This window comes from Corvus cornix, unplaced genomic scaffold (genome assembly GCF_000738735.6).
Source record: "Corvus cornix cornix isolate S_Up_H32 unplaced genomic scaffold, ASM73873v5 scaffold7, whole genome shotgun sequence".
NCBI lineage: Eukaryota > Metazoa > Chordata > Aves > Passeriformes > Corvidae > Corvus > Corvus cornix.
In genome coordinates this window covers 169,755-185,145 of record NW_024108692.1, presented here as the reverse complement: position 1 = coordinate 185,145, position 15,391 = coordinate 169,755, and the positions used below count along the sequence as shown (strand labels likewise).

Here is a 15,391-nt window from a genome sequence, read left to right as displayed (position 1 = left end):
ACCCCAAGGCCCGAAATGGTAAAGGAACTCAGAACCATTTTAGGTATGAGAGGATGGTGCAGATTATGGATCTGTAGCTATGGACTTCTAGTAAAACCATTAAACAAACTGGTAAAGGATAATTAAAAACATTTGAACTGAACAGGAAAGACAAAAAGGGCATTGGAACAATTCAAGAAAGAACTCATGAGTGCCCCTGCCCTTGGCCTCCCGGATGTGTCAAAACCATTCTGGCTGTTCTCCCATGAAAGACAGTGCATAGCCCTGGAAGTACTAGCCCAGCAGCTAGGATGATACCAAAGCGTGGTCACTTACTTCTGCAAACAATTGGATGAGGTAAGCAAGGGTTGGCCAGGATGCCTGTGGGCTGTTACAGCAGTTGTTCTTAACATTCAAGAGGTCTGCAAATTCACTGTGGGCCAGAAAATGGCTCTGTTAGTCTCTCACACAGTCTCTGGAGTGCTGGAGCAGAAAGGGAGCCACTGGCTTTCCCCCTCTCGACTCCTAAAATACCAAGCTACACTAGTAGAACAAGATGATAATATCGTGACTACTAATATTGTGAACCCAACATCTTTTCTCAGTGAGGCTACAGCTACATTAGAACCTGTGGCCAACGACTACCTGGAAACCACGGAGACAATCAACTCCAGCAGACCTGATCTGAAGGAAGAACTTCTGGAGGGTGCTGTGGACTCTTGGTTCACAGACAAAAGCAGCTTTTTAAAATCAGGGACTCGTAAAGCAAGGTATGCAGTGACCACTGCCAACAACGTAATCCAAGCAAAACCATTACCCGCAGGGACATCTGCTCAGAAGGCAGAGATAATTGCCTTAATACAATCCCTAGAGCTGGCAAAAGGAAAAAGAATCAACATATGGACTGACCCCAAGTATGCATTTGGGGTAGTACACGCTCACGGTGCTGTCTGAAAGGAAAGGGGATTGCTTACAGAAAATCAAACATGCTGAAGAAATTCTGCATCTATTGGAAGCTGTAAACTTACTGGAACAAGTGGCAATCATGCATCATGGCAATCAAAAGGGTAACACTGAACAGGAATTAGGAAATATTGGTAGAACATGAGGCCAAACAGGCCGCAGAAGGGGCTCAGACTGAGGCATTAGCTTTGATACCAGTCAGTTAAACCCAGCGCAGAGGTAGGACACCAGTACTCAAAAGAGGATATAAAGTTAGTGGAGGACTTAGAAGTAAAGAAGGAAGGAACAGTGTTTGTGACAACCTGACAGTCTTGTCCTCCTACCCTCACACATATTGTGGACTGTAGTCCTATAGGAATGTAACAAAACTCGTTGGGGAGCAGATGCTTTGTATACAGATTTGACTAAAGGGATAATAGGCCATAATCTGTATACCATTACCAAACAAGTCACTCAGCAGTGTGAAATTGGCCAGAGGAATAACCCAAGCACTACAAATAGAATACAAATTGGGACAACTGGGAAAGGAAATATACCAGGCCAACAGGGGCAAACGGACTTTTCTGAGCTTCCAAGAAAAGGGGGGTACAAATACCTATTGGTATTGACAGATACTTTCTCTGGGTGGCTGGAAGCTTTTCCATGCAGAGGAAATAAATCTAGAGAAGTTACTACAATGCAGAGCTCAATGCAATACCTCCTGTGGATTTGAAGAGATCTGGACCAAACTTACTTCATGGTTACCCAGCTGGACTTGGTTAAAACATCTGTTGATAAGGGTCACCATAGTAATTGACTATATGTGTTTTAGTTTGCGTCATGAATCAGTGTCACAGCTGTTGTAATGCCTTAGCTATAAAATGAAATAGAGATATGGAGAGACCAGTTCCCATCAGGAACTTAGTCTCAAGGAAAGGGGCGGACTTGATACAGACAGCAGAACAGAACAGCATTTGACTCACTTGGTAAGGACAGTAGAACAGAACAACACTTACTCTTATCAAGGACAGTAGAACACAACAGCATGGCTGTGGAGAAACAAATACAGGATGCGCCTTAGGCAAAGAGAAGTCATGCAAAAGGCAAGCAGGATGCCAGCTCAGCTCTGCAAAGCTGACAAAATAGAAGTTACGCAAAACAACAATATTGCGCTTACTCAAAATCGGGGATCGAGGCACAGCCACCTAAAAAGGATACTGGATGTTGGAGACAGACCCCAAAGAACCATATAAGAACTTCCAGTAAGGGGTGTGACTATATCAAATAAAGTCAAAGGAGGTGGTGATACCTAATGGACATGTAATCAGTGTTTATGATAAAAACTTTGTTCACCCAACACTAATGACACTCAAATGGAGGAAGGATCCCCTGAGTGACCAGTGTGTTGCACTAAAGGAATGCTTGCTTCATAGAATCAGGCTGTTAAGTCAATTTCTTTGAGTCAGCCCAAAAGTTCTGATTCAAAGTCCCTGGCAGGGTATCTTTCCTTAGGCCCTCCCAGTCCCTGTGAGCCCTCCTGAATGTCTTCTGGAAAAATGGTTGCAGAGCCTGAATTTGTTGGGAGAGCTGCTGGATGTTCTTCTGCCCCATGGATTCCAGGGTCCCTGAGCTTTTTTGCCTTCCTTGGCCTTTCTGTGAAAAAACCATGTCACTGGGACACTGATACTGCTTCCTTGAAGGGGAGGTGGTCCCTTCTGCTCTGAGGATGCTCAAATCCTCTGCTTTCCTGCAGGGTATCTTCTTAAGATGTTGTTTCTTCCCCTCTCCTCCACAGAAACCTTCATCTCAGAGGAATTAAATCTTGTGCTGAAAAGGGAACCTGGAAATGGTTTTCTTTGTGCCTTATTTCTTTAGGCAGAGAGTGGACAAGAAACACAGGCTCATTTCCCTCATGTCCGGCCTGTTTGCTAATTTCTCTCCTCCATATTTCTAGTTCCTCAGAGTATCCAAACTAATTCAGAGGCATTGGAAAAGAACTCTCTCATCCCAGGGATAGGGAATTCACATCCTGATGCACCTGTGGGCACCATTACGGATCTCTTCCCTGGCTTTCAAATCCATTTCCACCAGGAGTTTGCTCTGGGAAGGAGCCTCGGTGTCTCTCTCCTGGAGCTCCAGTCTTCCTTGTGACACAGAGATTTTTTTTCTCCTTCATGTTTTGTCTGTTGAAAGGAGTCTCAGCACCACTGCGAGCCCTTGTCAACATGGGCTTGGAGCTCCTGTGTTGCTGGTGAGGAATATTGAAAGGACCCCCCTTGCCTCATCACTCTCAAGGGCCTGGCCACTGGGAAGAGCCCAGGCCATGGCATCTTGCCTGCAGAAGAGCATTTCTGTTGCTTGTTAACTGGTGTAATAACTCAAAAAGGACAAGCTGTCTTGCAGTGAGTTATTTTGGCACCATGGGAGTAAGATTCCCAGCTGATAATAAACATCTTGCTGTGGATGTGAGATCTGGAATGATTAGCTGGATTTCTGACTGACAGACACTCCACTTTACAAATGATAAAAGCTACACCAAACTTTCACGAAGCAGAAATCTTCTGCACATTCCCTGGAAATGTGTGGGGCTTTCTCTCCAAAGTTTGGGACACCTACTTTGCAGTTACTCCCCTGGAGGCTGAGTGAAGGATTTCTTTGTATACCATAATAATTTTGTTGGTAAGTTCATTGACTCCTAATCTATAGTGTTTCCTTTGCTAGCTTTAATATAGGTATCTTGATATTGTACATCATTTTACGTGATCTATTACTAATTCTTTTAGTTTTATACTGTGTAGTAAGTCTGATTAAGACCATTTGTCTGTTATCTCCAAGTCTGTTCAGTAAATAATTCATTTTGTAAATAGAACTGATCTGCCATCCTTAGAATTTGCAGGACAGAATGATTTCTTAACTTTGAGCCCTTGCCAAAAATCTGAGGCTAAGGCAGGGCTTGCCTGAAGCTCCCACTCGTTCCATAACAGATGGGAAATACAACAAAGGACTTGCTGGAGGCCCTTGGAAGTGGGAATGTCTGGAGGGGTGGGATTGTTTGATCTCACTGTGCTGGCCCTTCACGCACAATAGACCTCAGGGTCTTCTTTCTAGGCAAGGATTTGTTTTCAGGCAGTGTGAGTAAGTCCTGGCACTCAGCTTCACGGAAACATTCCTACCTTTTCCCCAAGTAGGAAAGGCAATGAATTTGGCTGTGTCTGCCTGCAAGACACTTTAGGGTGAAATATGTCCACTGCTTCTCACAGGAAGTGAGAGAAGCTCACAGAGTCTCCCCCTGCTCATCTGTTGGTAGCCTGACACAAGGATGAGACTCACAGAATCATAGAATGGTTTGGGTTAGAAGACACCTTAAGGATTATCCCATTCCAACCCGAATGCCATTGACATGGACACCTCCCACCAGACCACGTTGCTCAGTGCCACATTCAGCCTGGCCTTTAAAAATGCCAGGGATGGAACAGTCACAGTTCTCTGAGCACACTGTGCCAGGGCCTCACCACCCTCACAGGGAAGAATTTCTTCCTAATATCTAATCTAAATCTCACCTCCTTCATCTTATGGCTGTTCTCCTTGTTTCTGCTACTCCATGGCCTTGGAAACAGTCTCTTCATAGCCTTTTTAGAAGCCCCCTTTAGCTATGGGAGGGGGTCTAAGGTCTCCCCAGAGCCTTCTCTGCTCCAGGCAGAGGAGCCCCAACTCTCTGAGCCTGTGTCCACAGCAGAGATGTTCCAGCCCTGTGACCAACTCAGTGTCCTTCCCCTGAACTCATTCCAGGAGGTCCATGTCTTTCTTGTGCTGGGGGTCTCAGATATGGATGCAGCACTCCAGGTGGAGTCTCACAAGAGCAGAGTGGAGGGGTAGAATCCCCTCCCTTGACCTCCTGCCCATGCTGCTTTTGATGCGGCCCAGGACACGGTTGGCTTTTGGGGCTGTGAGCACAAACTGCTGAGACATCTTGAGTTTCTCATCAACCAGTAGCCCCAAGTCCTTCTCCCCAGGGTTGCTGTCAATCCATCCTCAGTCATGCCTGTGCTTGTGCTTGGGATTGCCCTGACCCAGGTGCAGCACCTTGCACTGCACTTACTGAACTTCATGAGGCTCTTACAGGCCCAGCTCTCCAGCCTGCCCAGGTCCCTCTGGATCCATCCCTTCCCTCCAGCGTGTGACTGCACCACACAGCTCAGTGTCATCAGCAAATGTGCTGAAGGTGCCTTGATCCCACTGTTTGTGTCATTGAAAAAGGGGTTAAATAGGCCAGTCCTAATACCGACCCCGAGGAACTCCTCCTTTAGCGCTCAAGGAAAGTAGAAGGAATCCCAGAAATGATGAGATGCGTAAGCTTTCCTCTACCAAGTACATGGAATAAACTCTGCTAGAGGAGCATGTGTCTCTCCCCAAAGAGGGACATTTCTCCAACCAAAGTCACCCCAAAGGCCAGGCCTCCTTCTGTGCACTGGAAGGAGTTCTGCAGGTGACGTGCTCTGGGGAGAGACCTCGACTGGCCTGGCTTCTCTGCAGTGACACATCCCATCCCAGAGGTTCCCAAGGATGGCCACAGCCAACAGCAATGGGATCCAGTTTTCTTACTCTGGGTTCCATGGACTTTCTTTTTTTCTTGGACATGGCACTTCTTGCACTCAGGTTCTGGCCATTACAGTCATATGGAAAAAAAAAAAAAAAAACCAGTAAAAGGAAATTTAACTAAATCTTTCCCACCACATCTATGAGAACACACTGAAAATGTTTTGGGGGAGAGCATGTTACTCAGTAGCCCAAGAAACATAAGGTCCTGTGAACCAAGAGCCTGACAGCAGTGCTGGGGGTTGTTGATCAATGTATCCCACTGCTCTGATGCTCTGCTGGGCCTTGAAAGGTGCCTTGGCTTCCACGGAGTTCAAGGGCAGCACCACATGGGCTTTCACAGGGAGGTGGCTTGGGCCTCACTCTGCCCCTTTTCCTCCTGCCACCCCACACAGGGATTGTTCTGCTCCTGCCCTTCTCCCAGAACCTTCCCTGACAGCTCTCCTTCATGCCTGGAAATTCCTTAACAAGTCAGTTGGGTTCTTGAGGCTTGACTTAGGACTTTGGTGTTGCCTCTGTCAGCACACGGCAGAGCTGCTCAGGGTGGGAAGGAGCACAGGAGGTGTGTAGTGGGGTCTCCTGCTGAGAGCAGGGTCTGCTCTGAGAACCAAGCTGAGGGCTCAGGGCTTCAGCCAAAGGGGTGCTGAACACTCCTGGCACCAGAGAGGTCAGGTTTGTATCTCCCAGTGGTGCTGCAGAGAGGAACCCCCCAGCCAGGTGAGAGATACTCCAGTGTGAACCAGGTATAAGAACAGTCCAAATGCCACCAGGAGCCTCTGCCAAGGTCACTAACATGGCCTGGTCAGGTGGGCTCTGTGCCCACGTGTCCACACGTGCCCCCAGGTGTCTGCCACAGCCCCATCTGCCATGGCTTCATCAGCTGCACTTCTTCCTTCCCTTGTGTGCCCATGCTGGTCCTTCCCTGGGCATTTGTCAGCCCTTGGGGACTCCAGATCCAGATGAAGCTCCATGCACAGATCTCAGAAGCTGTGAGTGGTGTGAGGTCAGGAGAGCTGTTAGGGTAGTGTCAGTCCTGCCTTGCCATGAGCAATGGTTTCCTGGGGCTGGTTTGGGCCCTTGGCCATGACACTCTGCCACAGGTTCTCCAGGCTTGATTGGGCCCTGCTCCAGCTGCCAGCCAGGAAGGAAAACCACATCCACAAATGCCCCCAGAAAGGGCTGAGCATGGCTGTGCCCTCAGACACCACAGAGCTGGAACAGCTGGCACTGGACTGAGGAAACAGGACCTGTCTCCAGCCCTGGCTGCAGAGACAAAGATCTCTGGAGAGGCCCTTGCCAAGGTGGGAGGCACCACTGGCACCCTTCGAATTCATTCCAGGAAAAGTTCCCCAATCCCATCCTCCTTCCTCCTCTTGCCTGTAAACACCATGATCCACCCAAGCTCTCACCTGCACATGGAGGCACCTCCCTTTTGCCTCTGGGTGACCGATGAGTACATGGAAAGCTTCTTGCAGGAGAGCTTAGGGTGAGGAAGGTGTAGTACTTCTGTGGTCCAGAGGGAGACTCTGTTTGATATTTCATTCTACTTATCAGACCAGTCCAAAAAAAAAAGGCTGAGAAATGCTCCTTTGTGGTCAATGGGGGAAATAAAAATCCAGAAGTGATGTGTAAAACCCTCAGCCACTTCACCTGAGCCATCTGTTCAGGGCCACCTTTCTACCAAGCACAAGGAACAGCCTCTGCCAGAGTAGGTTCTTCAGAGAACTTTTTCACAGAGATTGACCTCCCACAGCCTCACTTCTGAAAACCTCCAGGGTTCTGAGGTCCTGAGAACCAAGAGCCCTTACCTCGATACACCAGAACAGCAGCAGCAGCCAATGTGAGAAGGAATAAAGTGAATACAGTCCAGAAGGCAGGGAGCCCTGGAGACACACGTGGAAAAACATCACCTTTGAAAAGAAAATATCTGAGCATCATCTGGCAATATTCAAAATTTTCCCCAAATTTGAGTACCCACCCAAACACCTTCTGTGGAGATGAATGCAGAAATAGTCCCAGTCCTCCATGGGTGGGCAGAGCCTACCTTCCCTCGGGATGTGCACAGCCTGTGGGGCAAGAGGGACCCTGCTCATTTCTCACTGCAGCCTGTCCTGCCTGCAGTGCACCATGATGCTCTGGGATGGGTCTGGCTGGACTGGAGAGCTGTCACTTTCCCTGGCACTGGGAAGGGCCTCACAGGGCTCCTGAGACCATGAGCCTCCAGCAAAGACTTCTCGGGATGATGGGACTCACCTGAGAGACTCAAAGAAGTTTTCTTCTCCACCTGCAGCAGGGGGTTCAGGATTTGACAGGTGACTTTTCCCATTTCCTCTCCTGTAACTGTGACTCGACTCTGCACACTGAAGAGTTTCCTGCTGTCCTGGTGTATTTCCGTGTCCACAGAGAGCCCCTGTCCATCCTCATTAACCCACTGGACAGTAGGTTTGGGGAGCCATCCCTGTGATCTGCAGCCAAGCTCGAGTCCTTGCCCTTGGGGGCCCTGAATTTCAATGAACACTTCCCCAGTACCTTAAAGGCAAGAGAGTTTGTTAGTGGGAGAAGTTGGCATGAAAGCAGCTCTTCCTTGGATTTACAGCTCTTGCTTAACCCAGAGTTTTCTGCCAGTTTCTGTCAGTCCTTCACACAACCTTTCCAATGGTCTTTCTGTCATCCCACACTCCATCTGCCATAAATGCCAGATTCCCTTTGGCTGAGAAAGAGCTACAGTTTGGGATGGGTTTCTGTCTTTGATGTCTTTGGGATTTCCTTAATGATGGTACCCATTGTGAGGAAGGAACACGGGGAAGTTTTCTCCCAGTCATTCACCCACTTCTTTGGGCCTACCCCAACAGCTTTTGAAGGGTTCAAATTTTCTCTAGGTGCTAACCATATTGTACAATGGCTGGTGTTGCTGATATACTTAGTTGTTATATTCTCTTTAGCGTTTAGCGACAAGGTGAGTTTGCCTTGGGTAACCACCCCGACATCTACCCCAGAGACTGGGGTAGGGATTGAGAGAAAAGATGTGTGTTAATGTCTTTACAAACAATTTGATGGGTGAAGGTATGGGTGTTAACGTCTTTGAAATTGGTCTTAATGTCTCTACTAACTTTGGGCAGCAGGTTTGTTGCAGAGCCCAGACAGATTTTGGCTCCTGAAACAGACAAGTGGGTCTGCACAAGCCTGAACTCCTGAACTTTTGGCTAAAATGACAGGTTCAAGGGACAATATGTGGTAGGCGGTTCAGGAGGGCTGTACCTTCCTGGTACCTCAGCCAATGAGGAAAGGAAGAGGGCAACATGCTGCTGGGAGTTTTAGGATAAAAGGAGGCTGTGCCCTTCAAAACCTGGAGAGGGAAAACCCTGTGGGCATGTGCCCTGGTGGATTCCCTCCCTTTATCCAAATAAAGTTGCAGGACTCTTCTGTCTCCTTTATGGAAACTGGCTTTTCATACTGTTATTTTCCAAACAGGATGATGTCCAGTAGCATGCCACAGGGGCAAGGGACACTGCTCAACAACAGCCTGACACTGCCCAACAGCCCACCACTGCTCAACAGCCCACCTTAGAAATGAACCACACCGATTGGAGGCTGAGTGCTGAGGGAATACTCTTCCCCAGCTGGCAGGAAACTCTCTTGCTGCCTCAAAGAGGCAAAGTCTGATGATGCAGCAGTGGAACCCACAGATGTTACAACCATCCAGGTTCCAGCTGAACCACAAGGGCAGCCACAGCCAGCAGCAGTCACCCCTGTGCAGAAGAAGAAGTATAAAACCAAATCAGTATGCCCAGCTAATGATGATGAGGTACCAGGGCCCTCACAACCAGGGGAGGAGCTGGAGCCCGAAATGATCACTGAGTCCCTGTCACATGACAGTCTCCGCAATCTGCGAAAAGACATTGTCTGGTGGGGGCATGAGGCTTTTTTGACTTGGTTGACTTGTGTTTGGGACCTTATGGGTGCAACTGGATAGTGGTGAAGCAAAGTATTTGGGATCCTTGACCCAGGATGTGGGTATTGATTGGGTGTTCATGAGGGAACCAGGGCCTCTTCCTCTCTGGGAGCAGCTTTTAATAAGTGTAAGAGAGGTTTGTTCACAGAGACAGATTGCAGGAGCACCATCATAGAATGCTCTGGAAAACCACTAACGAAGGGATCCAACGCATGAGAAAAATGGCAGTATTAGAGATACTATTTGGAAGGGACAGACAACATGATAACAACCCTGACAAGGTCAGGTGCACAGCACAAATATTGTGGAACCTGGCACATCTAAGGTCATCCCAATACTCCAGCTTCATGGCAACAATGAATGTCAAAGACAACCATGAGACAGTGGGTTCTGTAGCCAGAAAATTCAGGAATTTTGAGAGCATAGTCCATGGCCTGATGCAGGCTCACTTCTCTGCTGTGGTTAAGAGTCTCAAAGGGGAGATGAGGGAGGAGATGAGAGATGAGAGAGGAGATGAGGAAGGAGATGAGGGAGAGCAGTTCCCATGTGGCACCAGTGCGCACCAGAGGCCCCAACATCAGAGCCCAATGTCCCCCAGCCAAGGAGAGGAGGTACAGCCCATAAGCTGACCTATGATTCTTCCTGCGTGAGCATGGGGAAGATATAAGTAGGTGGGATAGAAAGCCATCTTCTGTTCTGGCAGCACAGGTGTATCTACTCAAGGAGGAAAACACCAACAGAAGGAGTTTTGCCAAAGTGAATGTAGCCTCAGCTTCCAGTGACTGACCTACCAGGTATAAAAGAAGCGAGGATGATATGTCTGATCCCGGGGAGTGAATGGTAGCTGAGACTAGAGGGGTCCAGCCTCTAGCCAGGTAGAGACATGGGAAAGTCAGGTCTTTTGGACTGTGTAGATCTGATGGCCTGGCACATCAGAACCAGAGAAATATGAGGCTTTGGTCGATACTGGTGCACAGTGCACTTTAATCCCATCGAGACCTGTGGATCCAGAATCTGTTTCTGTTGCTGGGGTGACAAGGGGATTGCAGAAGTTGACCCTGTTGGAAGCTGAGTTGAGCTTGACTGGGGAGGAGTGGAAGAAACATCCAACCGTGACTGGTCCAGAGGCCCCGTGTATTCTGGGCATAGATTTCCTCAGGAGCAGGTATTTCAAAGACCCAAAGGGTCTCAAGTGGGCGTTCGGGATAGCTGCTGTGAAGACAGAGGGCATTAGGCAACTGAACACCTTGCCTGGACTGTCAGAAAATCCCTCTGCAGTAGGACTCCTGAGGGTAGAAGAAAATCGAGTACCAATTGTCACCTTGACAGTGCACCGCCGGCAGTATCGGACTAATCAAGATGCTGTGATTCCCATCCACAAGATGATCCGTGAGCTGGAGAGCCAAGGGGTGGTCAGCAAGACCCACTCACCCTTCAACAGCCCCATTTGGCCTGTGCACAAGCCTGAAAGGGAATGGAGATTGACTGTGGACTATCGTGCCCTGAATGAAGTGACTCCACCACTGAGCGCTGCTGTGCCGGACATGTTGGAGCTCCAGTATGAGCTTGAGTCCAAAGCAGTGAAGTGGTACGCCACTATTGACATTGCCAATGCATTTTTCTCCATTCCTCTGGCAGCAGAGTGCAGGCCTCAGTTTGCCTTCACCTGGAGGGGCGTGCAGTACACCTGGAACCGACTGCCCCAGGGTGGAAGCACAGTCTCACCATCTGCCATGGACTGATCCAGACTGCACTGGAAAAGAGTGAAGCTCCAGAACATCTGCAGTACATAAATGACATCATTGTGTGGAGGAATATGGCAACAAAAGTATTTGAGAAAAGAGAAAAAAGTCATCCAGATTCTCCCGGAAGCTGGTTTTGCCATCAAGAAGAGCAAAGTCAAGGGACCTGCTCAAGAGATCCAATTCCTGGGAGTAAAGTGGCAAGATGGGCAGCACCAGATACCCACCGAGGTCATCAATAAGATCACAGCAATGTCTCCACCAACCAACAAGAAGGAAACACAAGCTTTCCTAGGTGCCATAGGTTTCTGGAGAATGCACATTCCCAAGTACAACCAGATTGTGAGGCCTCTCTACCTGGTTACCGGCAAGAAGAGCAATTTCCACTGAGGCCCTGAATAGCAACAAGCCTTTGCCCAGATCAAGCAGGAGATTGCTCACATGGTAGCCCTTGGCTCAGTCAGGACAGGACCAGTAGTAAAGAACATGCTCTATTCTGCAGCCAGGAGCAATGGTCTTTCCTGGAACCTCTGGCAGAAGGTGGCCTGATGAGGCTGACAGGTGGCCTGGGAGTCTCACAGAGTCAGATCTGAAATTGGTCAGAATTTACCCATGAGAATTTTACAGTGAAATTCTGCAGCTTCACTGAAACCCACAGAGAAAGGCAAGAAGATAATCAATGAGAGAAGATCTTCTGGACACAAGGAGAGGATGTTCTTGTTCTGGGACGGTAAGTGTGTACAAGGAAGAACCTGTGGATTATATGTAACAACAATATCTTCGCTTGTATAGCTGATTGTTTTAATGCTTGAATGGTCATTGCTTGTTAGAAAGCCTTGTCATTGTTTGCTAAGCAGCCAATCTTAATAAGCTGCTGACTTCGGCGGGGGAAGATATGCAGACAATCAATGTGATTGATAAAGCAAGCTTCGTTTATTAACAATACAGAGGCACTTATATAGTATTGAGTATACATGCTTATCAGTTCTTAATTGGTTCAAACTTACGAAAGCGCACTCTTACTTCTACATAATTGGGTTAGATAAAAGACTACATTTGGCAAGCTTCTATTATTTATGTCTTGACTTGAGAGCTCAAAGATCTTCCTCCCTTCTCATGGTCAGTATATCTTATCAGCACAGCACTGTACCTCCTTAAAACTCCCTTTTGGTTCTCAGGCCTGTTTCTCACGCAGGCATTTTCTCATGTAGGCTTTTTCTTGTGCAGGCCTTTGCTTGTACAGTTCTGTTATTGATTTGTACCCTTTATCAATGATCCATGTCCCTGATCCTCTAACCATTCTCCAACAATAAACCACTGCAATTGTGAAGAGGTATAACAATAGCAGTAGAGAAAATAAAAACTTTTATGACTTTGGATTACAACAAATGTGTGCTGTTATGTCCACCTTGACAAAGCGACATCTGGTGACCCCATTACGTGATCCAAAGAGCCTGCCTGGAGAGCAGGGGAGACAGACACCAATGGGAGAAGAGTAGCGGGGAGAGCTACCAAGATCCAGATCGACTGCAACCTTTTAAAGGTGAGCCCGTTGGGAACAGAATGGGAGCAGCTTAGGATGACTCTCACTGTTAACACCTGACACATCTATGATTTTACAGCATAAACCACAGAGGGGAAAACGCAGCACCCGTGCGTTTGCCCCTGATTGTGATGACAACACCAAATTTTGGCCACCAGCTACTCGATGGACTGTTTCCTTCTTTTCTCCACAAATAGTATCTGCTAAAGCATTGGGACTGTTAAACAAGTTAGGATGTTGACTAGCTTGGCAGAGTAATGCCACTTCCCTTGCTTTAGCCGGATTATTAACAGATGTCGGTTCAGTAAGGCACGCTACACTGCAAAATAGAGCTGCCATTGATTTTTTGTTACTAGCACATGGACATGGATGTGAGGATTTTGATGGAATGTGTTGTACAAATTTGTCTGATCATTCAAAATCTATTCATGCCCACATTAAAGAATTACCAACAAGCATGTCAAAATTGCGTGAAGAATCAGAATCTGATTGGCTTAATAGTTTGTTTGGCAATTGGCAAATTGCAGGATGGATCAAAAATCTACTTAAAATTGGATGCCTGATCCTATTGGTTATTTTTTGCATCCTGCTCACTGTGCCATGTTTATTGTCTTTTTTGCAAAGGGCCCTGCAAAAGTCAATAAACACTGCCTTTGTAATACAAAAACAAAGGGGGGACCTGATGAGGCTGACAGCTGGTTTGGGGGCCTCACAGAGTCAGACCTGAAATTGGTCAGAATTTACCCATGAGAATTTTACAGTGAAATTCTGCAGCTTCAGTGAAGCCCACAGAGAAAGGCAAGAAGATAATCAATGAGAGAAGATGTTCTGGACACAAGGAGAGGATGTTCTTGTTTTGGGACATTAAGAGTGTACAAGGAAGAACTTGGCAGATAATATGTAGCAACTATACCTTTGCTTGTATAGCTGATTGTTTTAATGCTTGAATGGTCATTGTTTGTTAGACAGCCTTGTCATTGTTTGCTGAACAGCCAAACTCAATAAAGCACTGCAATTGTGAAGAGGTATAAGGATAGCAGTAGAGAAAATAAAAACTTTTAGGACTTTGGATTACAACAGGTGTGTTCTGTTATGTCCGTCTCAACAAACCCATATAGGTCGGTGAGCTTCAAGGCTGACCACTGGGATTCTGAAGACGAAGCTACAGTGGGTCGGAAGCCAACCGCACTTCAACAGAGAAGGAAATCCTGTCAGCCTATGAAGGAGTTCAAGCTGCCTCAGAGGTGATTGGCACAGAGGCAAAACTTTTCCTGGCACCCTGACTACCGGTGCTGGGGTGGATGTTCAAAGGAAAAGCTCCGTCTACCCAGCACACCACTGACACCACATGGAGGAAATGGATCGCCCTCACCACACAGCTCACCTTTATTGGAAACTTGAATTGCCCTGGGAATCTTGGAAATAATTACAAATTGGCCTGAAGGTGAAAATTTTGGTCTGATGGATGAAGAGGAGTAGGAACAGGTGACTCTTGATGAGGAAGCTCCACCATACAACCAACTGCCACAAGACGAAACATGCTACACTCTTTTCATTGGTGGTTCCTGTCACATCGTAGGGATGAACTGAAAGTGGAAAGCAGCCATACAGAGCCCCACACGACAGGCTGCAGAAGCTACTGAAGGAGAAGGTGAATTGAGCCAACTTGCTGAACTCAAAGCAATCCAGCTGGCTGGGACATTGCTGAAAGAGAGAAGTGGCCAAAGCTCTGCCTTTACACTGATTCATGGATGGTAGCCAATGCTGTGTGGGGGTGGCTGGAAAGGTGTAAAAAAGGCCAGATGGCAGCATAGAGGAAGACCAGTCTGAGCTGCTGAAGCATGGGAAGACATTGCCACTCAGGTAGAGGAGCTTCCTGTGAAAGTCAATCATGTATGCCCATGTACCCAAGAGTTGGGCTAATGAGGAGCACCGCAACAACGAACAGGTGGAACAGGTTGCAAAAATAGAGGTGTCACAGATGGATTTGGATTGGAAACACAAGGGAGAGTTATTTCTGGCTTGATGGGCCCACAATGCCTCAGGACATCAGGGCAGAGATGCCACCTATAAGTGGGCACGAGACCGAGGGGTGGATCTAACCATGGACAGTATCTCCCAGGTTATCCATGACTGTGAGACATGCGCTGCGATCAAGCAGGCCAAGCGGGTGAAGCCCCTGTGGTACGGCGGGCGATGGTCCAAATACAAGTATGGGGAGGCCTGGCAGGTTGATTACATCACACTGCCTCAAACCCGCCAAGGCAAGCGCTATGTGCTCACAATGGTAGAAGCCACCACTGGATGGCTGGAGACCTACCCTGTGCCTCACGCTACTGCCCGGAACACCATCCTGGGCCTTGAAAAGCAAGTCCTTTGGAGGCATGGCACCCTCGAGAGAATTGAGTCTGACAATGGGACTCATTTTAAGAATAGCCTCATAAACACCTTGGCTAGGGAACATGGCATTGAGTGGGTGTACCACATCCCTTACCATGCACCAGCAGCTGGGAAAGCTGAGTTGTGCAATGGACTCTTACAACATTGAAGGCAATGGGTGGTGGGACATTCAAGCAGTGGGATCTGCATTTAGCAAAAGCTACATAGGTGGTTAACACCAGAGATTCCACTAACCGA

The 15,391-nt window shown here is 47.7% G+C and overlaps 1 protein-coding gene across 6 annotated transcripts in view; it reads right to left on the bottom strand.

Moving 5' to 3' along the window:
• LOC120412265 (butyrophilin subfamily 3 member A3-like) overlaps positions 1-15,391 on the bottom strand; it is a 29,525-nt gene that overhangs the window by 6,700 nt on the left and 7,434 nt on the right. For 2 of the 6 annotated variants that reach the window (XM_039572644.1, XM_039572639.1), the window contains exons 4-6: positions 7,771-8,046; positions 7,326-7,427; positions 1,938-1,970 (exon numbers count right to left, since the gene is read on the bottom strand). In XM_039572644.1, the coding sequence (XP_039428578.1) occupies positions 1,938-1,970; positions 7,326-7,427; positions 7,771-8,046 (411 nt within the window). Of the gene's footprint in view, positions 1-1,937; positions 1,971-7,325; positions 7,428-7,770; positions 8,047-9,098; positions 9,274-15,391 lie in introns of those variants that run through there. The other 4 variants (XM_039572642.1, XM_039572640.1, XM_039572641.1 and 1 more) reach the window with 4 other exon arrangements.